We start from the raw sequence: 25899 nt of genomic DNA on the forward strand, positions 1-25899 counted from the left end.
CAGCACAGAGGGGTCTCAGTCTCCCCAGCCATGGGACCTAAAATGATCATCGATAACCACAAATTTCCTTCCCACCCCTTCCCGTTACTCCCATCCCGATGCCTACTTCTGGCTGGGGACACCTCACCGCAGCCACTTCCCACTGGCCCAGCATACTGTGTCCTCTAGAGACCTGTTATCTTCTCTCTCCCTCCCTCCCTGCTCTCTGTTCTACAGATGCCCGCATGCCCAAAGCCCTCCCCCAGCCCCTCAGCATCCTCACATCATGATCCATACAATATCCCTCAAAACCCCTCCAATAACTTTAAAAAATTTTTTTATTAACATATAATGTATTATTTGTTTCAGGGATACAGGTCTGTGAATCATCAGTCTTACACACTTCACAGCGCTCACCACAGCACATACCCTCCCCAGTGTCCATCACCCAGCCACCCCATCCCTCCCACCCCCCTCCACTCCAGCAACCCTCAGTTTGTTTCCTGAGATTAAGAGTCTCTTATGGTTTATCTTCCTCTCTGGTTTCATCTTGTTTCATTTCTCCCTCCCTTCCCCTATGATCCTCTGTCTTGTTTCTCAAATTCCTCATATCAGTGAGATCATATGATACCTGTCTTCCTCTGATTGACTCATTTCGCTTAGCATAATACCCTCTATTCCATCCACGTCATTGCAAATGGCAAGATTTCATTTTTTTGATGGCTGAGTAGTATACCATTGTGTGTATATATATATATATATATATACCACATCTTCTTTATCCATTCATCTGTTGATGGACATCTATAGGCTCTTTCCATAGTTTGGCTGTTGTGAACATTGCAAACCCCTCCAATAATAACCAGAGGTTTAGTTTCGTGTGCATCCTCTGATTCCAATGGTGACTATCCTGTCAGACCACATCACCGACCACCTCCAGCTGCTTTTCCTTGTCATGGAATTGACCAAGCAAGCCAGTCTCCCTCCCCCTTATTCAGTGATCCTACATCTAGTTAAAAGTCCCTTTCTCTATCCTATCTTTTTCTTTTTTAAAAGATTTTATTTATTTACTTAAGACAGAGAGGGAGAGCTAGAGAGAGAGAGAGAGAAGGGGCAAGGGGAGGGGCAGAGGGAGAGGGAGAAGCAGACTCCCTGCTGAGCAGGGAGCCAGATGTGAGGCTGGATCCCAGGACCCTGGGATCATGCCCTGAGCCAAAGGCAGACACGTAACCGACTGAGCCACCCAGGCATCCCTCTATCCTATCTTTTGACCGTACTCTTAGAAACATGAAAAATCTTGCCCAGAGCCCTTCTAATACGGTTTGCAGCCACAGCCCTCAGGGCCCGTTATTCCAACCTAGCCACCCACTTATATTTGGGCATCCCTGAAAACATCTAAGATATAAAACTAGAAATGTTCTTATTTACTACTGTACCACCACCATTAATCCCACAAAATCTCTTCTTCTTCTTGATAGTGCCCCATAGCCCTTTGACTCTTCTACCACCTCTACCTGGTTCCCCAAGTTCGGTATGCAGCCTGGGACTCACTACCAGTTATTTCAACAGTGTAATCGATACTACTAGACATGCCTCAGCATCCTTGTACCAATTTCCTTCCTCAATCTTTCAACTGAGTTATGTCAAAGACAGCCCCAGTCATATCACTGCCCATATTCAAAACATATGTAGTTACTCCTCATATCCTATTGAGTTAAATATAATGTTTAACAAGGTAAACAATATAGAGTCCAACCCTTTCTCCAGCCTTTTCTGACTTTGTCACTTTGTCCATCCCTATGCCTCTCAACATAAGAATTCCCCCAAGAGTCTCTTCTCAGTCTGCACTGCTGTCCCTGGCAACTCACCAGACCTTGGCTCTACCACTTACTAGCTGAGACCCTAAGCAAACTAATTATCCACTTCAAGCCCGGTTTCCTCAACTGTGAGCTTGCTCTTGTAGACTAGAAATCTTTCCTATCTTTAGACCTTCGTTTCTAATGGCAGGATTCACCTGCATCTTCTTAAATCACTGCAAATTAACACAAACTCTCCTGTTCTCCCCTAAAGCAAGTATTTCTCCTGATGTCAGATTTTGTTAATACTACCACCAGCCTCCTCCCTTGTACCAAAATAGAAAATCTGAATTGTATTTCTCCACTTTTTCCTTGTTTCCCCACCCCCACCTCCAATCAGTTAGGCGTCTCTAGCGATACCATGTGGTACAGCAAGGTAGGAGCCGGGCTCTGGAGCCAGGGGGCCAGACTGGAAAGCAGGCTCTACAAATCACTCTGTGACACGTCAGTAAATGAGTCCATTCATGCCGTGTGCTCAGAACAGCACCTGGCACAGAATAAAGGTCTTATGATTGCTCCACAAATTCTCAATTTTAGTTGCTCCTCTCACTTCACCTTCCCTCTACACCTCAGTTCTTCTCAACCTCAAGTGGGTATTAGAACCCAATGCCCTGGTCATATCCCAGATGAATCAAATCAGAATCTCGGGGAGGGGTGCCTGGGTGGTTCAGTCAGTTGGGTGTCAGATTCTTAAATTTGCTCAGGTCATGACCTCAGGGTCATGGAATCGAGCCCCACATAGGGCTCCACGCTGGGTGTGGAGCCTGCTTAGGATTCTCTCTCTTCCTCTCCTCCTCCTCCCTCCCCTCCCTGCTGCCAGCTCACTTGTGCGTGCGCGCTCTCTCTCTCTCTCTCTCTCAAAAAGAAAGAATCTCGGGGTGGATTCCAAGTCTCTGTTTTGCGTGTGTGTTTGTGCACGCACGTGCGCGTGCATGCACAAGCACACACCAAAGTTCCCTGTGTGATTCCAGTGTGCAACCAGGGTTGAGAATCACTGCTATAAGAGCATCTCTTTAAGTTCGACATCTCTCACTAGGACCACAGTCCTTAGCCTGGAACATGGATGCCTGGGTCCCACCCCCGAGATTCTGATCCAACCGGTTTGGAGTGCAGTCTGAACACCGGGACATTTTAAAGTTGTCCAGGTGATGCTAACATGGAGTCAGGTTTCAGAGCCCCTGACTTCCTTCTCTACCCAACTTTACCGCCCACGTTACTGCCAGATTCATCTTCCATTATGGCCCCAGTCCTATCATTCCCCACATCTGAAAATGTGTAATTATTCCTTATTTTCTATTAAATTAAACATAAGCTTCTCTTCCCATAAAGAGTGGGTGTCTTTGAATCAGTCAGCTATCTCAGACACTCCTCCACCCATAACTTCATTCAATCTGGTCAACTGGCTATTAACCAATCACCCATATTCTTTTATGCCTTTGTTCTCCCATTAACCTTGATCCAATGTGCCTGGCAAAATCCTACCCATCCTTCAGGGTTCCTCTCGAGTAACAACTCTTCCTCAGAGCCCTTCCTGATCTCCCTGTCCAACAGCAGAAAGCAACACTTCAGCCCTGAGTCCCCGGTGGACCCCAGGCCAATGTCAGGAGTAGAAGAGGCACTCAAAAAGTTTCCAGTAGTGTGGCTGCCATCTCCTCTCTAGGTTGCCTGTGGTGACAACATCCAACTCAAGTGCTCATGTACACCCACTGCCAAAGTAAGTCAAGGATGCGACTCTGTCAGGCAATTATCAAGGTCAGTGGGGACTCCTGCAGAAATCTTAGTGGTTAAAGAACAAATGTAGTTCCTTTGTCTCAAGTCTGCGATAAGCTCCCCCTTTTTTTTGGATGAGGAATTAATATTTTCTAACCTCATTTCTAAAACACGAAGCTTAACTAACAACAGTAGGAACAGAAGGTTCTAGAGGATGAATTACGACAGTAAACAGTGGATATAAAGGGGCTCCAGAAGCAACCAGCAGAACCGTGTACAGAATAGGTATGGAAAGGCAATGGAATTAAGTTCAATAGAAAGTGGGGGGAAAAGTCCACGCCCCACCATAAACATTTTTTAAGGAAAATCTAAAGTTGGTTATCCAGAAAAAGGCAATAATGTTTGGTTTTAAACTATAAAAATCCATCACTCCTCTTGTCAAGATCCTCCTTTGAAGGAGAGTGCCTCACTTACACATGCATTTCCTCCTAGCAATGGAATTCTGCAGTGCCTGAGATTATTTCAAACCAGTGAAGGACAATATGGTATGATGCTTACTGACTCCTCTAAATGTGTGAGCAACTGAATGATCCATCTGAAAGTTTGCCTTTTAAAAGCAAGATAATGTAAGTGGATCCTTGGGATGTTTGACAGGGGTTTTAGAGATAGCGAGACTGGTGGGGGGAGAATGTGAGCAGATTATATAAAGTCAGAGAGTTCTAAGGAGGGAGACGCACTACCAGGGTCAGGGCGTTCTAGGGTCAAAAACTTGGAAAGAAGACAGAGAAGTTGGGCTGTCTCAAAGAATAATCAGAAAATAATTTTCTAACTTTTGTTTCTGCTTAAGGATTGGAGAATTTCATTTTCATGAACTGCACTGAGAGGGAGAATCCCAAATATTCAGAGTCTATTCCAACTTTAAGCTGCTTTGGGAATCTGGAACAGCTTTGTCTGATGAAATCAAGAATCCCAGGGCACCTGGGTGGCTCAGTCGTTAAGCGTCTGCCTTCGGCTCAGGTCACGATCCCAGGGTCCTGAGATCGAGCCCCGCATCAGGCTCCCTGCTCCTCAGGAAGCCTGCTTCTCCCTCTCCCACTCCTCCTGCTTGTGTTCCCTCTCTCGCTGTGTCTCTGTCAGATAAATAAAATCTTTAAAAAATAAATAAATAAATAAATAAAAAGAAAAAAAGAAAAAAACATGTTAAAAAAAAGGGGGGGGCGCCTGGGTGGCTCAGTTGGTTAAGCGACTGCCTTCGGCTCAGGTCATGATCTTGGATTCCCGGGATCGAGTCCCACATCGGGCTCCCCGGGGAGTCTGCTTCTCCCTCTGACCCTCCTCCCTCTCGTGCTCTCTCTCTCTCATTCTCTCTCTCAAATAAATAAATAAAATCTTAAAAAAAAAAAAGTAATCAAGAATCCCAAGTAATCCCAAGTGGTGTTCTGCTGGGAACACAGGAATGGGTGGGAATCACAGACCAAGAGCCCAGGGCCTTCTATAAGCAAAGCTATTTTATTTTAAGATTAATGTTGGGGGCGCCTGGGTGACTCAGTCGTTAAGTGTCTGCCTTCGGTTCAGGTCATGATCCCAGGGTTCTGGCATCGAGCCCCGCATCACATCAGGCTCCCTGCTCAGCGGGAAGCCTGCTTCTCCCTCTCCCACTCCCCTGCTTGTGTTCCCTTCTCTTGCTGTGTCTCTCTGTCAAATAAATAAAATCTTAAAAAAAAAAATTTTTTTAAAGATTAACGTTGGATAGGTTTTGGGTCCAGGTTAACTGGCTCCTCAAATCTATGCTTAGTAACACCTTGTTAAAATTCATTCTCTAAAACAACTCTTTCAAAAATGGATAACCAAGCCTGCTTAGCTAGCTATGTTACCCTAATTAATTAGATGCCCTAGATGGAAGAAGAAAAAGACTAATTTAGGCTGAACGTGCCTGTTTGGAAAGTGGCTTATTAGCAAATAGGTAACACCTGCAGACTTCAGGAACAGTGGCTCCCAGAGAAGATTCAGGGCTCTTGAGAGGAGAAAAGGGACTGAAGTAACACAGAGACGAGCTGCTGGTGATGGATGGTCCTTCCCTTTGGCTCTGGGATGGCCTGTAACACTTGTTAACATGCGTGTCTGCAGTCCAGAGGTTTTATTTTATTACTACTGATAGGAAAGATTAGAAAAACTAGAAAAAGATTATAAAAATAATCAAAACTGACAAATGAGCTGCAAGGGGAAACCAAGAACTCTTAGTTAGCACTAGGGCACGTAAGTGTGTGGGCATACATGCTTTCAAATTTCTTAAACAGAGATGATTTCATTAGCTGTAGGTAAGACATCAGCCCAGTTTTCTACCAGGGCAGTGAAAGGGAGGGGTGGCTGCAGACAGGGACTGGCTTTAGATCCAGCTTTCCTGTCAAACACACCCTGCCGGCCATGGCAAAGTTTGTCCTTTCCCCATGCCTTCTCCTTCCTTGAGGTCCCAAAAGTGGCTGCCAGCCTGAGGGCCGTCGTCCCAGGCCTGCAGTTGTTGGGTCGGCATTCTCTCTGTACCCCACCCCACCCCAGCAGAACTTCCAGAGAGAAGAGAGAAGGGTGTGACGATTTATCCTCTTCCATTCCCCCAGAGTTCAAGTGCACTGCATTTCAGTAGCACTCTTCATGCCCTTGGACAGTAGAGCCACTCAAGACACTGGACAGTGGCAACAAAGCTGCAAATATTCAGCACGGCCCAGACATGCTCCTATTTCCAGGACAGAGATCTTCCTAGTGTTCTCTGAACATTGAATAAAAGGATCCAGAATGACAGTATACACTTAAAAAAACAAAACAGGCTCTAGACATATACTTTAAATATTAAATATAGTGTTGGTAGACTTTTTAGCCCTCAAGGCCACATAGTGTACCATCAGCCATCCTGCTCCATTCTCTTACTGTTTGGTTTTTTTTTTTTTAAAGACTTTACTTATTTATTTGAGAGAGAGAGAGAAAGAGAACGAGAACAAGTGGGGAAGGACCAGAGGGAGAGGGACAAGCAGACTCCGTGCTGAGTGCAGATCCGGATGCGGGGCTTGATCCCACGACCCTGAGATCGTGACCTGAGCTGAAATCAAATGTTGGACACTTAACCAACTCAGCCACCCGGGCACCCTGCTTGGTTCTTGTTTTACTTGCAACTTTGCTTTGCTACTTCCTTAGTTCCTCAGTATATATTTATTTGATAGTTCTTTTATTTCCTATTGCTGGGATTAACTACATGGGATCTAGCCCTTTAAGAGGGAAGAAAATATCCCAAAAGTGACCAAATAGGGGAAGCACCCTAAAGGTTTGGAGGAAACCTGAGAGGAAAGGTCTGTTACCCACATACCACAGTCCCAAAAAAGATGGCTCCAAACAACCAGACAGCTTTAAGAAAGAGATCTGCAAATAGGTGGACTGCTTTCAAACGCATGATGGGTCGTGAGGGAAGGCCGGTTAGACTAACACCAGGCCATCTACTGAGGCTTCTTCCTCATTGTCGCTCACTCTCCCACAGCAGAACATGGCAACCACACACATCAACAAGTATGAAGTGATGCTGACAAAGAGTGAGCTTTTTTTCTATTGGAGTCTGGAAAATAAAACCACAGACAACTGGAAGGGGTTGGCTGCTGCTTTCAAGGGAAGCTCTTGAGAAGAAAAGAACGGGGCAGTGTCCAGTCAATTTTTGGGGAGTGAGAGGGAGCACTGGCCCTGAGCAGGCGGAAGGAACCCCCTGAAGCAGCAGCATCTGAGCTCAAGCTCAGCCAAAGGGGCCAAGTCCACTGAAGTGATGTGAGGACTTGGGGGACAAAACAACCTCTACTAGGTTTCTCTTCTATCCAACCCAGTCAAAAGTCTTTTCTGATTATCCACCATACTCCTGGCCCTGGGCTATGTTCTGGAGATACAAGAAGAATTAAATTATAGTCCCTGACCCTGAGACTTCCTAGTCTAATGCGGAAGCCCCCAGATAAACTCGCCATCACGATCCAGCAAGGCAGACCCGCACACTCTCTGGCACATAGCTGACACACTGTGTATGTTATTTGGTGATCCTGTTTTAATCTGTCTTCCCCACTAGAACATCAGCATCATGAGCACAGGGATCTCTGCCTGTTCTGTTCAGTGCTAGAGCACCAGCACATAAAACGGTGTCTGGCAGAGTGCTGTGTTGGTGCTGTATAAACATCTGTGGAATGACTGGATGAACGAATTTCAACCAGTTGTCTAAATTCAGAAACTGAATAAGCAACTTGGTAAACGACATAAAGGGTCATCCTATGTTCATGTTCACACAGGATGGACAAGCAGGCTTGCCATCTGCAAGCCCTACACCAAATGCAAGAAATACAGAGCCGGACAAATAGACATGGGTCTGAACTCTAAGCTGGTGAGGCCAACTGCAGAGACTTTTTCCTTTATGACCACCAAACATACTCTGCTTCCCAACACCTCAGCACTTTGCTTTATGTATGTGGAAAATGAACTAGAATTCACCCATATGAAGCACTTTGGAAGAATGTCTTAAAGCAAGTTCTGAAACATTAGTCGAAAGTGTCACTTAACAATATGCAGGGTGGTGGGGGAAAAACAAAACACTACTAGGAAATATAAAAAAATGTGCTGGCACTCCAGTGAAGGGGGCAATCAGGGGGCTACTGAGGCCATTATTATTTCTACTTAAGAGAGACTTTAGGTTTTTGACGCAAGTATTCCAGGGAAGAGGAGACCGTTTAAAATGAGTTACTTCCTTTCATTGTAGGGTTACTTTTTTTTTTTTAAGCCTCCTATTTCCTTCCCCCAACACCGAACTCCAGTGACCAGGCTGATACAGTATGTTTCATCATACACAGAATGTTCCATGCATACACATTAAAATGGACTCCAGCTCTGTTGCTAAGAAACTGCAGAAGGAAAGGCTTTTCTATCCTCTTCATTTATAAAATAACCACTTTGTCTATGGGAGAACAAATGTAATCTCTCAAGTCCCCTTGTGTCTTGTTCTCATTTTTTTAAACGCAGAGAAGGATGATGGAGGGCGGCTGAAAGTGTATGCTATCTCCATTTGTTTTACACGCCCTTGAAAATGAGATGGAAAACATGGTTTCAATAACCAACCACTGTAGTGTTTGTTAATCTTTCAAGCTGAAGATTCTCCCCAATGCTCCCCCACTTCAAGCAAAAAAGAAAAATGTCCCCTAAAAATTGCTCTTTGATTTTAAAACATTATCCTAAGCAGCGAAGAATAATTTAGGGAATGCCTATATTCAGTGTGGAGTTACTTCTCAGGCCTCTGTGCTGCTCCACATCACCCTTAGGCCTGAAAAGGGACAGGTACACAAACATTCGCATACACATGGAGCCCAAAGAATAGCACAACTTACTGCTGGCTTTAAACAAAAATACCTAACATCAGGGCTAGGGGATAAGGAACTTGAGAAACATATGGGTTAAAGAAAATGCAAAAAAGAACGACCTTATTTAGAAAAACAGGCATACCACCTTCTTTGACCACAGTTTACAGAGGAAGCCTAGAAAGCAATAAAGCCATGTATGTGAAAGGCAAGGTCACTGCTGAATTTGTAGATTTCACCCAGAGGCAACTTCTACTGACATCAAATACTGAAATAAATTTTTGAAATATCTCTCTCTTTCTAATGCTTGGCCTATCTCATTTACTAAAGGATTTTACAATACATTTCTCTTTACCGGTTATTATACAGTAGACCATTTCTGCAAACCGACAAAATTGATTGCCTGACACCAATCTTCTGAACATATAATTGATTTTTAATTCACTGTCTCATTGTCAAATGGACTTGACAATAAACTTCACTCTATTCACACTATCGACTTGTTTAAAAAAGGGTTTGATTCAAAGGCTAATGGGTGTCAATCATGGGAAAAATAGTCAAATTTCATTAATACTTGAAGCATTACACAAATTTACCTGTATCTACATTTTCCTCTTTATTTATTTATTCTTAAAGACTTTATTTTTTAAAGTAATCTCTATACCCAATGTGGGACTCAAATTTACAACCCTGAGATCAAGAGTCACTTGCTCTTCCAACTGAGCGAGCCAGGCACCCCTACCTACATTTTCCTCTCTTAACACTAAAGGACTTATTTTTGCCATGGACCATAAGAACACATAACATGAGTGAGTAATATGTGTATTGCTTATGTATAAATAAATAATATGCCAACATTTTATACTTCTCTTACCTTTCCTATTCTCATATCTCAGAATTAAGTTATTCCTATGAGGCAGTACCAATGAACTTAAAATTAGAGGAAGGTAATAAATTAAGAGAAAAAGCTACTTCAATTCCTTTTTTTTTTTTTTTTGACAGAGAGAGACACAGCGAGAGAGGGAACACAAGCAGGAGGAGTGGGGGAGGGAGAAGCAGGCTTCCCGCGGAGCAGGGAGCCTGATGCAGGGCTCGATCCCAGGACCCTGAGATCACGACCAGAGCCGAAGGCAGACGCCCAATGACTGAGCCACCCAGGCACCCCAAGCTACTTCAATTCTATTTAAAATTTACTAAATGCCTATTACGTGTTACACTAAATACAGTATTATCTCTATTTCAGGTTCCAGGTGAACTATAAACATTCTCAGATTAAGATTTCTTGCGAAAGTGAGAATTTCAATATGATTCAATTTACATAAGTTTACAAATACATCAACCAATATAGGTACATGAACAAAGACACAAAGAGAGCTTGAAACCAGGAACGTGAGACGGTAGTGAGGTTTCAACCCTCCTTTAATGTTTTCATAATGATATTCCAACAACAGAGAAAAGTCACATAAAATTTACAAAAAAGAAAAAAATGAATGGGTTCATATTAGATGACCTACAGGATCTTCCTATCACCTACATTTTTTGAATGACTATATAAAATGCTCAACAACTCTGGAAATCTGACCATTCCTAAAAATCAGTATCATATAATTAAGGCTTCCCCTATACTGAAAATATAAAATTTAAAACTAAACCCCAAGATTATGGACACCTTAAAACTCACAGGATTGTAACTGTAGGCTGAGGGCAGCTGGCTCTCTTCCCCCTTGCCATTGTTTCCATCTCTGCTTTCACCTCCACAACCTCCTGCTGCTATTGGACCTTAACTTTGGTTCTGCTGTGGATTCCATTTTCTACAGCTGCCACACAAACAGTAAATAAAAATCATTGTATTTTTGCCCCACTAAGCAGCTCTGTCTTCTGGCACATCCAGATGCCTGGCTTAAAAAGAGTGAACAATGAAAACAATGTTTTCTCGAGCAGACATTCCAAAAAGGGCCTAACAAAGGCATCTGAAGATGCTGCTGGGAGACACCATGCAGACAGCTGGTGTGTCCCGTGGAAGTAATTCCTTGACCAGCCACACGGGTTCATTGGTTTACAAATATTCAGAAAATTAGTTTGCCGTGCCATGTCAATTTTGAAAGAAGAATTTTCATTTATATTTATGATAATGCTGAGCTTTAAACTGAAGGACAGTTTAGAGGTTTTAAAATTTATGAATTTGTAAATCCATGTACACAGCCAACTAAAGTTTACCACCACACCACGGATAGACTAGCTATGGATAAAAATTTTAGAAAGTATTTATATCTATGTTGTTCACTCAATGTATTACATCAAAATTGGTATAAAATATTTAAAGGGAAAATCTATTTCCAGATAAAAGTTACAGTTACCCACAATGAAATGGAATGAATGCTCTGCAGGAATACCATAAGCAACAAAACCTCTACCTTATGGAACACCTGGAATTTTGCTGAAAGCTACTTCAACATGAAAATAATTTCCAAAACAAACACAGCCAAGTGGATGGGAAGCAAAGGGTGAAGTGCACGGCTCAGTGGAGCACCCAATCTTACAACCTTGCAAGTCAGGCCAAACTCCCCAAGGAAAATGCAGGCCCTGAATTTTAAAAGGAATTCAATTAGCATCCCCAGTATTTCCATATCAACAGCTGAATGCTAATTAAGAGCACAGCATCAAGCAGCAATGGAATCCCAGTGCAATAAGCAACAGCACAGCAGCAGCAAATGCGACCTTCAGCTCGCATGCATAAATAAGCAGAATTAATAACTACCCGAGCATGGAAGGGTGACTTAATCTGTTTCGATTAGGTGCAGTTCAGCCTGCGGCCTTTGTGTTATATTTAAATGTGTTCATCATGTTTAATTAAAAACCTAATAATCTAGAGTTTCTTTTACTTTTTCTTTTCTTTTTTGTTTAAAGTTCTGATCAGTATTTTTCTCCTCTTTCTCTCCATAAGTTCTACTGATTTAAATGGCTTCCTGAAATGGAATAATATTTTTAGCATAATGTAAGTGAAACTGGCTGTCAGTACAACTCCCAGATGCGGCAGCCAGCCATCTACTTTGGCTCCATCCAACTGACCTAGCATTTCTTCGAAACGGCCTCTCTGATCTGACCTAGTGTGTTTAGCCTGAGAGACTGCCTTGAGCTAGCTACCAACATGTTTCTCAGTCATTCCACTAAAGCAGAGTTCAACTGCCAGTTTCTGGCCTAGAATTTGACAGAAACTGCCACAAAGCTGGCACCCATTCCACAAGATTTAAAGTGTCTCAGCCCCAAAGAAACTTCAGTAAGAAATACCATATCTATATACACACACAAGCTGTCATAGGAATCACTGAGAGAAAATGTAAAATGAAAGGCCTCCCACCGTGTCATTTTGAGGCCTAAAATCTCAAGAATTAGTGATTATCTGAAAGACATAGGATGAAGAAGTTGGGTGGTGTTATCATTAATAATATGGGAATTTTTTTCCAAAACTAAAACTTCTAAGGTCAGCTTGGGTGCATGTAAAAGTTTTTCTCTGATGCATAATTATTAACTATTATAAGTTTTAAAATGCTAGATTGAGGGGCGCCTGGGTGACTCAGTCGCTTAAGCGTCTGCCTTCAGCTCAGGGGGGAGTCTGCTTCTCCCTCTCCCTCTGCCGCTCCCCCTGCTTGTGCTCTCTCTCTCTTAAATGAATAAAGTCTTTTAAAATAAAAATAAAAAAAAAATGCTAGATTGAGGACAATCTTAATTACGGTAAAGAATCCTTAAAAACAGTAATCTTAAATAAAGAGTTGTCAGTATCTTTCAAATCCCTCTTAGACAAAAACATTATTCTCTACCAGACACTATTCTCACCATCAGTTAAGTCCTCACTCTTAAGAAGTTTACCAACTAGGAGGGCAATCAACTTGGAAAAAAGCCATGAGGAACAGAGCTGATGATGGCAGCAGGAGAAAGCAAGGGGCAGGCTGCCAACAAACACGGCAAGCAGCAGAAGCAGCTCAGAAGAGGGCGCGATCGTGGCAGGCTGGGCCCAGGAACTGTGCTGAACCTTGCGGGGTGCTGAGGGTTTGGTCCGGCAGCATCGGGAGAGACTCGTCTGGTCAGGGAGCAGTGCACCTGCCGGGGTCAGGGCAGCACAGGCTGCCTGCTCAGAGTACGGCGGGGGGTTCACGCTGGCGGGTGCTCATTCCACCAACCCTGGCACGCCTGTGGAGTATTCAGTTTATATAAACACAAAGAAAAACAACCTTGTCGACGCTGCTACAGTTTGATCAAACTGATATACTGGAGGCAATGATGCTTAAAAATAACTGAAATGTTATGGGGGGCGGTGGGGAGGAAGGGGAAGTAGGCCCATGTACTCATTTTAGTTGGGACACACTTGTGCTTTGCTTATTCCTGTGATTCCTAGGATGAGAAAATGTGGGGAATTCAACCAAAGGGGCACATATACACAGCAGGTTACATTCTCATGCCAAAACCAGCCCAAGGCAGAGGCCCATGAGTTTCTATGCCGGGTTGCCACATAAAGCTAGTCAAAGATTTGACTTGGATACGTTCATGAGAAGCTGCCTTCAGCCTATCAATTATTCAATCCTTCTTTCTCATTCACCTTTCAGGTTTAGAAAGTGAAGCTGAACTTCCTATAAATAAGGGAAGCATTTGATCCCTGTGTTCTGCAAGGACTGGATGGGTGCCAGCACATTTCTCAAATCTCCGACCAAAAGAAGCAGCAAACATGACAAAAATGAGCCCGAATGACAAGGACTTATGCAGTTTAGGATCATTACCATGTACTCGGAATGTGCAGCACTTTGGAGTCGAGTTTCGCTTTTCAAAAGCAAGCCAGGCCTTTTCGGATGTGCAAGGCTCCCCTTTCTGCCTTGCAGGCTGCTCCAAGTCCCCAAGCAGCAGCAGCAGGGACACAGACCACACGGCGCCCAAGAGAAGCAAGTACTGCAGGAAAAGGAAGGTGGCTTTCTTTTAAGTGGGAGTCCTTAAATCCCAGAGGGAAGGACAGGCCTCGGGAGAAAGCACAGGGAGCTCCTGGCTGCTGAGAAGCCGCAGGGTGAAGGCGAGGGAGGGCCGAGAAGGGCGCCTGGTGCACGGGCACTGGCGGGGCCCCTGGGGGGACAGCCTTTCACACACTCTTTCCATCCTCCCTACCCCCTCACGTCTTTCTTCCACCAAGGCTGTTTGAGGAATCTTAAATTTCTATCAAAACTCTCCTCTCCTCACAAAAACGGGTCCGCAGTGAAAAACAACATCTATCTGACTTAACAAAACAAATCGCACATTTTTACGCTGCCACTATCTCAACAATAACATATGTTTAAGAAGTTTCCAACTCTTTACTGATCATGTAAAGCTTAACTTCAAAACAGCAACACGAACTTCCTCATGCATCTGATCAGCGGCCAGCGTTAACGGACTCCTGAAAAAGCTCTGTCCTACACCAAAACTTCAGGGGCCGCTTCGGCCCCTCCCTGTGGCCTCCTAGCCCACTTCTCCCCCTCCCATTTGCCGCCCCCAACACGGCCTTTCCTCAAACCCATCCTCTTGGGGCGCCTGGGTGCCTCAGTCATTAAGCGTCTGCCTTCGGCTCGGGTCATGATCCCAGGGTCCTGGGATCGAGCCCCGCATCGGGCTCCCTGCTCCACGGGAAGCCTGCTAAGTCTGCTTCTCCCTCTCCCACTCCCCCTGCTTGTGTTCCCTCTCTCGCTGTCTCTGTCTCTCTCTCTGTCAAATGAATAAATAAAATCTTAAAAAAAAAAAAAAAAAAACAATCCTCTTGTCTCTGGCTCCAGTGTGCACCCAGGATCTCACCACTTCTCCCCAGCACTGCTGCCGTGCTCTTCAGTCCCTGGCCTCGGGCCTGGAAGCTCCCAATTGCCCCGAAAGCCCACTTGTGACTCAGGGGCCAGAGTGTGCCCCACTAGCAGACCAAGTCACCCCTCTGCTCAGAATCTGCCCATGCAAAGAGCAAGGCGCCGACCAGCGCCGACCATGGGTCCACAGGCCACACATGATCCATTGCCTGCCGTCCCCATCCCCCTCCAGACACATTCCTGCCTACTTCTTGACCATGCCAGGGCCCAGACTTCTCTTCCCCTGGCATGCTTTCACCTTAGGGCTCCTAATCCAAAAGCCTTGCCTCTGCACTAAGGTCTCTGATCAAATGGTTCTTACCAGGCCTTTCCTCAGCCCCTTACGAAAGATAGTACCTCACCCAGTTTATTCTCCATCCTCATTACCTACTCTATTTTCCTTAGCACACCTATGTACCACCACTTGACATATATTGATTTACAGATGGTATCTCCTCTTAAAACATAAGCCTTGTGAGGAGGGACCTTCTGTTCTTGATATGGCTCCTAACACAGCACCTGGCACACAATAAGTACTTAATAAATACTGCTGGCTGAAAAAACGAAAGAGCAAAATCAGGAAAGCACAGTTTCTAAACACTCTTTGTTAGCATATTTTAAAATACCAGCAACGAACTTACAATCGATATGTCTATCAGTGCCAGCCTTCATCTTAATTTCTTTCAGCCTAAAGGGCCAATGTCAAGCAGTAACACTCAGACACAAGACTGTATTTGCAAAAGCACAAGGAATCTGTAAGTCTTTTACGGCAATACCTTTCAGAAGTCACAAGATGGGGATGTAGCTTCATGAGCACTCGGTCTGCTGGGACAGGAATCCATGGGTATTCAAATCTGTATTTGTGGGCACATATCTTATCTCCCCACCTTCTTTGATGGGCCATAATGATAGAATGAATATGTAAGATCCACTGTATTTATATAATCAGGTCTATGCTTCCTGCAAGTCACTGGCTCCACTCTAGGATATGTATCAACTGGTTTAAAAATGCTTGTGTCTTAAAACAGGGAGGTATCAAAAGCTGGCTTGCTAAAACCTGCCAACCAACACTACCAATCTCTTCTCTCTTTCCATGAAACCTGAGAAAATCCTTCCCACTAAGCTCACTAAGATCAAGTCTCCCTGTACAATTATGATGCTTGAAGGCTCTTTCCTTTGACTAATGGATACGACAGACATTCCCCAGAGGGGCAGGGAGGGCACGCACTTGAGAAGCAAACAGCCCGGTGACCTGGCCACAAGGCCACTCCCATCTGCACTCACCACTTCATCCTCCGTCCAGCACTTTTCGATCAGCTTGGGCACAGGCTTCTTTACCAGGCGCTGCAGGGCTTTGCCAGCGTCATAGCCACTTTCATGTAGCTAAAACAACAACAACAATTTCAGTTAGTGAGGTGTGCCAAGTAACAGATCTGGAAGCTAATCAATAAAAGAGAAACCCTGCATTTCTTCCAACAGAAGAATCATGGAATGGGCACGTTCATCAGCAAGAGAATTCATTCTCCTCCAATCGCCCCCTGGCCCTAGTTCCAGCTGTTCTGGGAAAGGGAGGCAGGTAAGGTTGAGAACATTTTGGGCAGAACAGGAACAGGATTCAGAACAACAGTAACAAACACTTACTGAACATCTGGCCAGGCACAGTGGTGAGCACAATCCGTGTACTCATTATCTCTCCTAATCCTATGAGGAAGGTATTTTCTCATTTAAGCTTATGGGGTAGGAACTACAGTCACCCCATTTTATGGATGAGGAAACTGAGGCATAGAAAGGTCAAACAAAGGTGCTGAGGCACTAAACCAGCAGGCAGTAAAGCCAGGACTCCAGCTAGTGTGATTCCCACCCACTCTTGTCCCATTCCCCCCCAAAACAGTTCAAAGACCTACTGAATTATGTTAGTACCCTTTAGCATTTCTGAAGTCTTTCACTGTAGTAATTTCACTAAAAAAAATTTCAAGTACCTAAACTATAAGAGCTTTTTTTTTTAAAAGATTTTATTTATTTATCTGACAGAGAGAGACACAGGGAGAGAGGGAACACAAGCAGGGGGAGTGGGAGAGGGAGAAGCAGGCTTCCCGCGGAGCAGGGAGACCGATGCGGGGCCCGATCCCAGGACCCTGGGATCATGACCTGGGCCGAAGGCAGACGCTTAAGACTGAGCCACCCAGGCGCCCCAAACTATAAGAGCTTTTTATCAAAACTCTGTTAACAGTGTACTAGCAGTACATGTGAATGAAAATGATGGTTTATCTACACACTCCTTCTAGGAGACTTCTCTCTCATCAAAGGTAATAAACTTCCTCCACTCCATATCCTTTCCAACCCCAGGCAGTGCCTGACACCACTCAGCCTCTCTGTCTTGCAAAGACATTCCTTTCTTGGTTCATGTGACCTCAATCCCCTTCTGAGTTCCAGAGTTTCAATTTGCAGACGATGGAATGAAGTAGCAGACAGAAAGATCCTCTTGCTTACTGTGGCTGTCCCTCCAAAATTCTCACTGGAAATCTGGCTCTCCTTTACAGATCTAGTATTCTGGCACAAGAATCCATTTTGGCTAAGACCTTATCTCCAGTGCCTAACGCAGTCTATAGGGTATGGAGATCTAACAGAACTACAGGTTAAATTAATAAAAAAATGCCTTCAACTATTGTCCCTTTGTAAACACCACCCAAATCTAAATCTCAGCTGATGTGAATTCATTTGGCCTTAAGTTGACTAAGTGCCTACTGCATTCCAGGCAATGTACTAGACCCCAGGCACACAGCGGTGAACAAAACAGGCAAAAGCATCCCTGCTCTCGTGGAGCAGACCTTCCAATCTTCTCACCTGCGCTTCAATCCCTTATTTGAACAATTCACCAGCATCAATTGCAAACACAGAACAAATAAGGTCCAAACCTTAGTAAGCCACGGTTTTTATTTCCAGGAAACTCGCAAACTCCTAGGGATGTGTTGTAGGGACACAACACATATGAGATGACAAGACTGACCAGATGATAGTAATTGCTACTACCTCGGTGTTAAGTAAAGAGCTAGAGACTCACAAGAGGAGAGACTGTTTCCCCTCGTTAGTAGAAGACTCATAAGAAGGACGTGCAGACTGCCTTCCTAGCAACTGCTACAGACCCAGGGCTGGGCATACAGTAAGCCTGCAGTAAATATTTGTTGAATAAATTAAAATAATATTTGAAACATACACAGCAAGTCCCTCTTCTAATTCAACTGCTATTAGAAGGGATATAACAAATACCCATTTTCATTGCTCAGAGAAACAGAAAGTATTAAAAATTAAAATTTCCTGACTATTCTCACTGTTTGGAGGACCCCCATTTATTTTAAATCCAGGTCTAAGGAAGTCCAGGCTAAATATTAACTGTAACAGTAAGTCACTACCTTAAAACAAAATACCTACAGCAACAATCAATGTTGGATTCTGTTTTGATGATGGTACAGTGTGTGTCTGTGTGTGTGTTTAGGGGGTGTATGTACTGAATATGAATGCTAGATATTAACTTACAGATTTTCGTAACATTCATCATTAGACTTTAAAACAAATAATATACCATAAATACCATACTAAATAAATGCTAAAATGTTTGAAAACTGTCCAATCTAGACTTATTTCCGCAGTATAAAAAGATGAAAATAAAGTTAGATTTTCAAACTTTGCCCAATATCCAGACCAAGCAGATACTGTCAAGGTCTATAATACAACAAGAATCTAAAATATGAGCTTAATGACATGGACTAGAACTGAATAAAAGAAAAAAACTGCATGCCTATTTAATTTTTTTAAGAGCACATAATTTTAGTGATAATTTGAAATCAATTCAAGTTGATCAAATCATAACTTCTTAATAAAAAGCTTATGGAAAATTAACATTTCTTAAGAGGTAATTATAGTATATGGGGTAATTATGAAGAGTGTGATGAAAAACCATGGATTCTAGAGCCAGACTATCTGGATTCAAATTCTAGCTCTATTACTTACTAGTGTGGGACATCAGCCAAGTTACTTACCCTCTCTGGGACTTAATGTTGTCATCTTTAAAAATGAGTATAATAATAACATCTACCTCTTAGGGTATTATAAGGGTAACGTTAGATAACACATGTAAATTGTTTAGAACTGCACCTGGCACATAATATGCTAAATGAGTATTAGCAATTTATTTTTTAAAGGAAAGAGAAAAAAAATAAAGGAAGCAGTCTCTACTCAATTTTCATCGATTTTCTAGATTAGATAGTAGCCTTTCCAGAGGGGGGGCGGAAACTGTTAAACTATAAACAAAACCACTTATGTTTCACATAATTACTCATGTTAATAGTTTTTGAAATTTGACTAAAACACTGGTAAAGTACACAGAAAAAATTTTAAAATTTAACATCTTATATGGCCGGATAGGAAATTACTCTTAAGAACATAAGGCCTGTTCCAAAAGTGTACTGCTGAATGAAGTTAAATCAAATGTCATCAATCCCTGTGCCATTCCTGACTTTTGGTGAACAAGCTTTGAATGGGAGCTGCAAGAAATGTTCTGAATAATTTGCTGAACTTTTGGTTTATTAGAAAAGCTGCCCAGTGCGTGCATGGCGCCCTCAGTTAAATTTCTAGTGAGCTGCTTCTTTGTCCCCTAAACATATCCTGGTGTTCACACTTCCTTCACAAATCTTCATTTCACATCACATTGTCCCCTGAAGAAGCTGTTGCAATGTGTATGTGGTAACCTGGGCTTCCTTCTGCTACTCTGTTCTCTAAATACTGAGTAATTCCCTCCTTTCATTTGATCCACTGTCTGCCTGTCCTCTTAAAATATTCCTGTTCCTGACCTTTCCATGATATAAACCCAATAAATATTTAGTGTCTACTCCTACCCCTCTACCAAGACATATTTGAAAAGTCAGAGGTATGGGATTATTTACCAACAGTGATGAAATATTTATTGAACAAATGAAGTTTAGGGTATTATTGTGCTGTCATCAATAATTCATAAAGGCTAGTCCAAAAGCCAGGTCAAGGGGTGGCTCTGCCGTGCCCTCTTCCTAGGGAACCCATCCGAACCTCTCCACATCTTCACCTTCTTCTGAATGTTATAAACATTTAATTCATTTAATTCTACTTTCTAGGAATCTTGTCTGAGAACATTCTGAGAGTTTTACATCTTTATAGAAATATTTTAATTATATTTAATTAAAGATATACTTTTAACATACTAAAAGTTATGGCCCGCACAGCTTCACAAAAATGAAGATTATGTTTTGAGCATTCTGGGAAAATTACTGGAGTTCAGGACATCCTTCATTCCTTCCACAGATGTTTACCAAGTACTAAACTGGGCCAGACACTACTCTAGGTGCCAGACAGAGATACAGCTTGTGAAGAACACCGATGATGCACATCAGAAATGCAGGAGTAAAAATGGTATAACCCGTAAGAGGCACTGTAAAGTACTAGTTTCTAGTATAATACGGCTACCTAAATCTCACATTCAAACTCTAGGGTCCTCAAAGGGTGGGTACTACCTTCTTTAGTCCATGTATGTGGCAACAAGTAAACCCTTCTAAAAGAGGGATCATTTTCTAGATGATTTTTTTTTAAAGATTTTTTATTTATTTATTGAGAGAGAGAGAGAATGGTAGAGAGAGAGCATGAGAGAGAAGAAGGTCAGAGGGAGAGACAGACTCCCTGCTGAGCAGGGAGCCCGATGCGGGACTTGATCCCGGGACTCCAGGATCATGACCTGAGCCGAAGGCAGTCGCTTAACCAACTGAGCCACCCAGGCACCCTCATTTTCTAGATGATTATAAAGATTTTCTTTCTTCAGATTGGAGCCAAAATAATGTTTGAGGAAGAGCTAAACTGGAATTTCAACTGTACTCCTTATGTATATTAGAATTAAATCTACCAAAATATTGGCTACCTTAAATCTCAAAAAATTGTCATTAAAAACATTCCCCTCTAATACAGCACCAAGCTCTAACAAATTATAATAATTTCATCTGTGGAAAACATTATGTGGGTTTCAAATTTTAAACATCCGATCACAACCATACAGACACATCAACATAGTGAGGAAATTCAGTGCAAGCTTCTCACTATCACTGAGGTAAAAAGGTCCTTAAATGTGACTAAAATTTTCTACCATTTCCCCAGAGAAGATTGTTCAAAGAAACTGCAATGAAGACAGGGGAAAAAAAAAACCCTCAAATGTCTTTAAGGTTCACTTTGTAGCCTTGGAAAAGCAATTAAAGCAAGATGAGTAACCCTTCTGTCCATTTTGCAACCAAGCAGGGCTAGTAAATTCTGGGATTAAATGCAATTTTAATGTAGAGTATAGGGAACTGTACCATTTTAGAGTGACTGGGAAACAATCATCGCAAAATAGAAGGACCAAGATACAACATCATTACTTAACCAGCTTTCAATGTTTACAAGCTATTGGTGGGAGAAGCATTTAGATCTCACACCATCCCCATCACCCTGCCAGCCACTAAAGGATGTCATTCAGCAGAAACCACTGTTTTCAAATTCATCATCCCGGGGGGGGGGGGGGGGGGGGGGGTGTGTGTGTGTGTGTGTGTGTGTGTGTGTGTGTGTGTGTGTGTGTGTGTGTGTGTGTGTGTGTGTGTGTGTGTGTGTGTGTGTGTGTGTGTGTGTGTGTGTGTGTGTGTGTGTTCCAATGATCAGGGAGGTGTGTGTGTGTTCCAATGATCAGGGAGGTGTGTGTGTGTGTGTGTGTGTGTGTGTGTGTGTGTGTGTGTGTTCGTTCCAATGATCAGGGAGGGGTGTGTGTGTGTGTGTGTGTGTGTTCCAATGATCAGGGAGGCATATACTTGTAAATCTGCTGCTTCCACATCACTGAACTGCAAGTCTGCACTTCTACACAAGCAAAAGCAGTCTTCTCCTAAACCACAGGTCAACATCCGGGGAATCTGGTAACAAACTGGTGATACTTCATCAATCTCCTAGCCTTTCAAGTCACTCCATCAAGGAACCATCCCTGTTTTGCTGTTTTCCACCAGTTTGATCTTTGGTCTGCCAGGGTTGCTCCACAGAATCCTCAGGCTGTGTTCTTTCCTTTGCTTTTGGTTTGTTCACTGTGAGACAGCAAACAGGACTCTTCTCCTATCAGGTATCCAGCCCTCCTCTACCACACCTTCCAGTGCCCATGAGATCCAGTGGGACGTGCCAGCCTCAGTGGCAGGCTGCTTGCACCACATTCTCTTGGCCCTCCATCCTCTCCACAAGAGTTACTAAGCAACTCCTAGTGCCAGACACTGTGCTAGCAAGGACCTGCAAAAGTGAACCAGCAGAGTCGACCCAGTGGGGGATTTGGTGCTAAGAACAAGAGCAGCTTGAGTGACACAGCTCCTGGTTTGGTTCTACTGTAACAAACGAAACCGCTACACAGAGCCAAAGACTTTGATACCACACGTAACTAGATGCATTTGGTCAGTTGCATAAAAAGCTCTCAACAACCCTGGGGGCCCAGCCGCCCCTTCTATATAAACCATCCCATAGTCAATGCCTTCTGTCAATGCCTAGTGAACACAGCACAGGATCTGAGGCAGGAGACAAATTCCTGTTATCAGTTTTGTAACAAACCGGCTGAGGTTTTCATCTGTCAAATGGGCCTCACGCCACTATCCCTTGGCTGTGTCAAAAGACAATGGAAGGTATGAAATTCAATACGTGACAAGATACGTGAAATGTCAAAAAGCCATAAACTGTGTAGAGGCATCATCAAGGGGAGTAAAATTTTAGGCACACATCTCTTATCAAAGACTACTCAACAACCAGAAGCTCAACAGAGCATCTACTGTACAGTGCTGGACATGACACGCCCTCAATGGTCTCATTACAGCTTCTGACCTCTCCGTGATTAGCAGCAAGAAAGGATCATGCCCCAAGAAGAAAAACACATTTCTGCATAATTGCCCAAGTTAAATGTGCTACTCTCGCTCTGCCTGACAAATCATTCCCTGCTTATTACTTTCTATAATTTAATATATATAAGTGCTTTACTGGCAAGCTTCTCGAAAGAATAAATAATACTTAATGACTGCCTACAGTTTAATTAACTCCTGATTGAACTTCTCATGGATTGCTATAAACACTAAATTATATCCTTCCTCAAAGCTGCCATGGATGGAGATCCAGTTTCAAGCTGTAGCTCTGCTACCTAAACAGTTTTGAAATTTCAGCAAATCCGTAATATCGGACACAGAGGTGAGAGAATCAACCTTAATGCCTAGTTATAAAGTATGTTATTTTATAGAGCAAGGACGAGGTCTTAATTAAATAAGACAGAAAATGTGCAAATGTCCAAAGACCTCATTTACATTATGGCAATCGTTAAGCATCACAGGATCTCAGGCAGTCATATTAGCACAAACTCTGTGTGTTACCACAAGGCTTCAAGTTTCTGCTCTGGCTTCTCATCTTAGCTGCTGTTTTCAGTCTGCACGATGTTGCAAATAAATTTTCCTTTTGGCATGGCTCAGCTGTCAGGCACCTCTGTTCTATAATGAACCCATGAATTACATCTCCCTGCTCTGACATCTCTGGTCTCACACATCAAAATATTGTTCTTCAATTGTAATTTACAACTTAATTTAAATGTCCCTTTTACTGTGACCTTTTTAGATCAAATGGCATTGCATCTGGCAGTTTCTCCTACCCCAAAGCATCCTTTTGCAATTATAGCCATTATAATAACTGTAGAAAAAGCCTATCTGAGTTAGACTACATCCATGCTAAATATTAAATAATTGCAATCCATCAAGAACAATATTAGATTTAAAAGTCTTTTACTCTGTGAAACATGTTTATTTGCAAGAAACTGCCAAAATAGCTTAGAAAGGAAATAAAAAGTGGGATTTGGAAGAGATGTTAAAATTCTTTGCAAAGTTTTAATTACTTCAACCATTAACATAAACGAAAAAGCTCTTGAAGAAATCTAAGACAAAACTTAAAAAAAATTTCTCATAATCCATAATTTATGGATGTCAATATATTTTCATTCATACCTCCATCACCACTGAGCTAATCAAGCTCAAAATATGATAAATATATGCATTAAAAAACTAGAATTGAAATTACAGGCACAATATTTATTTTTGTTTATCCAGTGTCACTCCAAATGATGCTATTTAAGCACCAGAAAGGATAACTTTGTCTAAATGTTCTTATGGGAGCATATTTTAAAGATAACAGCAAAGAGGCAGAACGTAGCTGCTTCAAGTAGGGCTGAGGGGCAGATCTGGTTTATTTTCAGAAGGAAAACACACAGTTGCTGAACCAACCCTCCCTGCAACACTCTCGACATTAACTACAACGTCTCAGGAACTAGGCCAGCCCCTGGAGTCACAGAGAGAAAGGAGGGGTGGCCAAAGTTTGCTAAGCATTGCCTGGGTGAGGCGCTGTATTAGATCTTTCTGACTTCATCATTCCTCACACTATCATTTGTAGTAAGGGTACTAAAAATGAGGAAGCAAAACTAAGAGGTTTGGTATGTTGCTCAAGGCTACTTCCACTGCAGCGAGCTGAACATAAACCCATGTTCAGGAGGAGCTCTAAGAGTCCCTGCCCCAATGCCTGTTCTGGAGCGGCTTAGGACTGGCTGGTGGTCTGGTGGCAACTGTGGGCTCACAAACTCCAGCTTCAGAGACACAATAAGCACACTGTCTTTTCTTCATTTGAGGGTGGGCTAGGTAGACAGGAGGAGGGAACCAGCAGCTCAGAGAAGAGGAAACACACACACATAAAGAAAATAATGAAATAAATGCTACCATAAAAACATACAGAGTGTCAGTGAACACTGACTCTGCCTAGAAAAACCAAGATGAATTAACAGAGCTGGTTTTGGAAATCAGTAATCAGTGCAATATGATTGATAACCTTGCCTATACTTGATGAAGAGCAACAACCAAATTAAAAACATTCTAGGATATTTGCAAATGACATATCAGATAAAGGGCTAGTATCCAAGATCTATAAAGAACTTATCAAACTCAACACCCAAAACCAAATAATCCAGTCAAGAAATGGGCAGAAGACATGAACAGACATTTCTCCAAAGAAGACATACAAATGGCCAATAGACACATGAAAAACTGCTCCACATCACTTGGCATCAGAGAAATACAAATCAAAACCACAATGAGATACCACCTCACACCAGTCAGAATGGCTAAAATTAACAAGACAGGAAACAACAAATGTTGGTGAGGATGCGGAGAAAGGGGAACCCTCTTACACTGTTGATGGGAATGCAAGCTGGTACAGCCACTCTGGAAAACAGTATGGAGGTTCCTCAGGAAGTTAAAAATAGAGCTACCCTATGATCCAGCAAATGCACTACTAGGTATTTACCCAAAAGATACCAACATAGTGATCCGAAGGGGCACCTGCACCCCAACATTCATAGCAGCAATGTCCATAATAGCCAAACTGTGGAAAGAACCGAGATGTCTATCGACAGATGAATAGATACAGAAGATGTGAGTTTTATATATATATATAATGGAATATTACTCAGCCATCAGAAAGGATGAATACCATTTACATCGACGTGGACAGAACTGGAGGGTATTATGCTGAGCGAAGTAAGTCAATCAGAGAAAGACAATTATCATATGGTTTCACTCATATATGGAATATAAGAAACAGGGTAGAGGATCATAGGGAAGAGAGGGAAAACTGAATTGGAAGTCATCAGAGAGGGAGAAAAACCATGAGAGACTCTTAACTACAGGAAACAAACTGAAGGTTGCTGGAGGGGAGGTGGATGGGGGGATGGGGTAACTGGGTAATGGGCATTGAGGGTACATGATGTGATGAGCACTGGGTGTTATACACACCTGATAAATTATTGAACACTACATCTGAAACTAATGATGTACTATACGTTGGCTAATTGAATTTAAATAAAAATAAAAACGTTCTAGGAGCCAGTAAAAATGCCTATTTTGTGAGATTTTACCTATGTCTAGGTAAGATCTCACAACCGAATTTCCTGTGGCTGATACAACACTGCCATATTTCTCACTCATAATTATTTCCCACATAATAACGTCTCTAGAAATTAGTGGGTCTCCATCCCCTGGCTAGGGTGTTTTTGAA

General features: G+C 42.7%; 1 protein-coding gene across 7 annotated transcripts in view; it reads right to left on the bottom strand.

Annotated features, from left to right (window-relative positions):
• The window catches only part of RERE (arginine-glutamic acid dipeptide repeats), a 418893-nt gene that overhangs the window by 76755 nt on the left and 316239 nt on the right, over positions 1 to 25899 (bottom strand). For all 7 annotated transcript variants that reach the window (XM_027580026.2, XM_027579626.2, XM_027579705.2 and 4 more), the window contains one exon: positions 16042 to 16140. In XM_027580026.2, the coding sequence (XP_027435827.1) occupies positions 16042 to 16140 (99 nt within the window). The remainder of the gene's footprint in view (positions 1 to 16041; positions 16141 to 25899) is intronic.

Source organism: Zalophus californianus, chromosome 4, assembly GCF_009762305.2.
Source record: "Zalophus californianus isolate mZalCal1 chromosome 4, mZalCal1.pri.v2, whole genome shotgun sequence".
In the NCBI taxonomy this organism is placed as follows: domain Eukaryota; kingdom Metazoa; phylum Chordata; class Mammalia; order Carnivora; family Otariidae; genus Zalophus; species Zalophus californianus.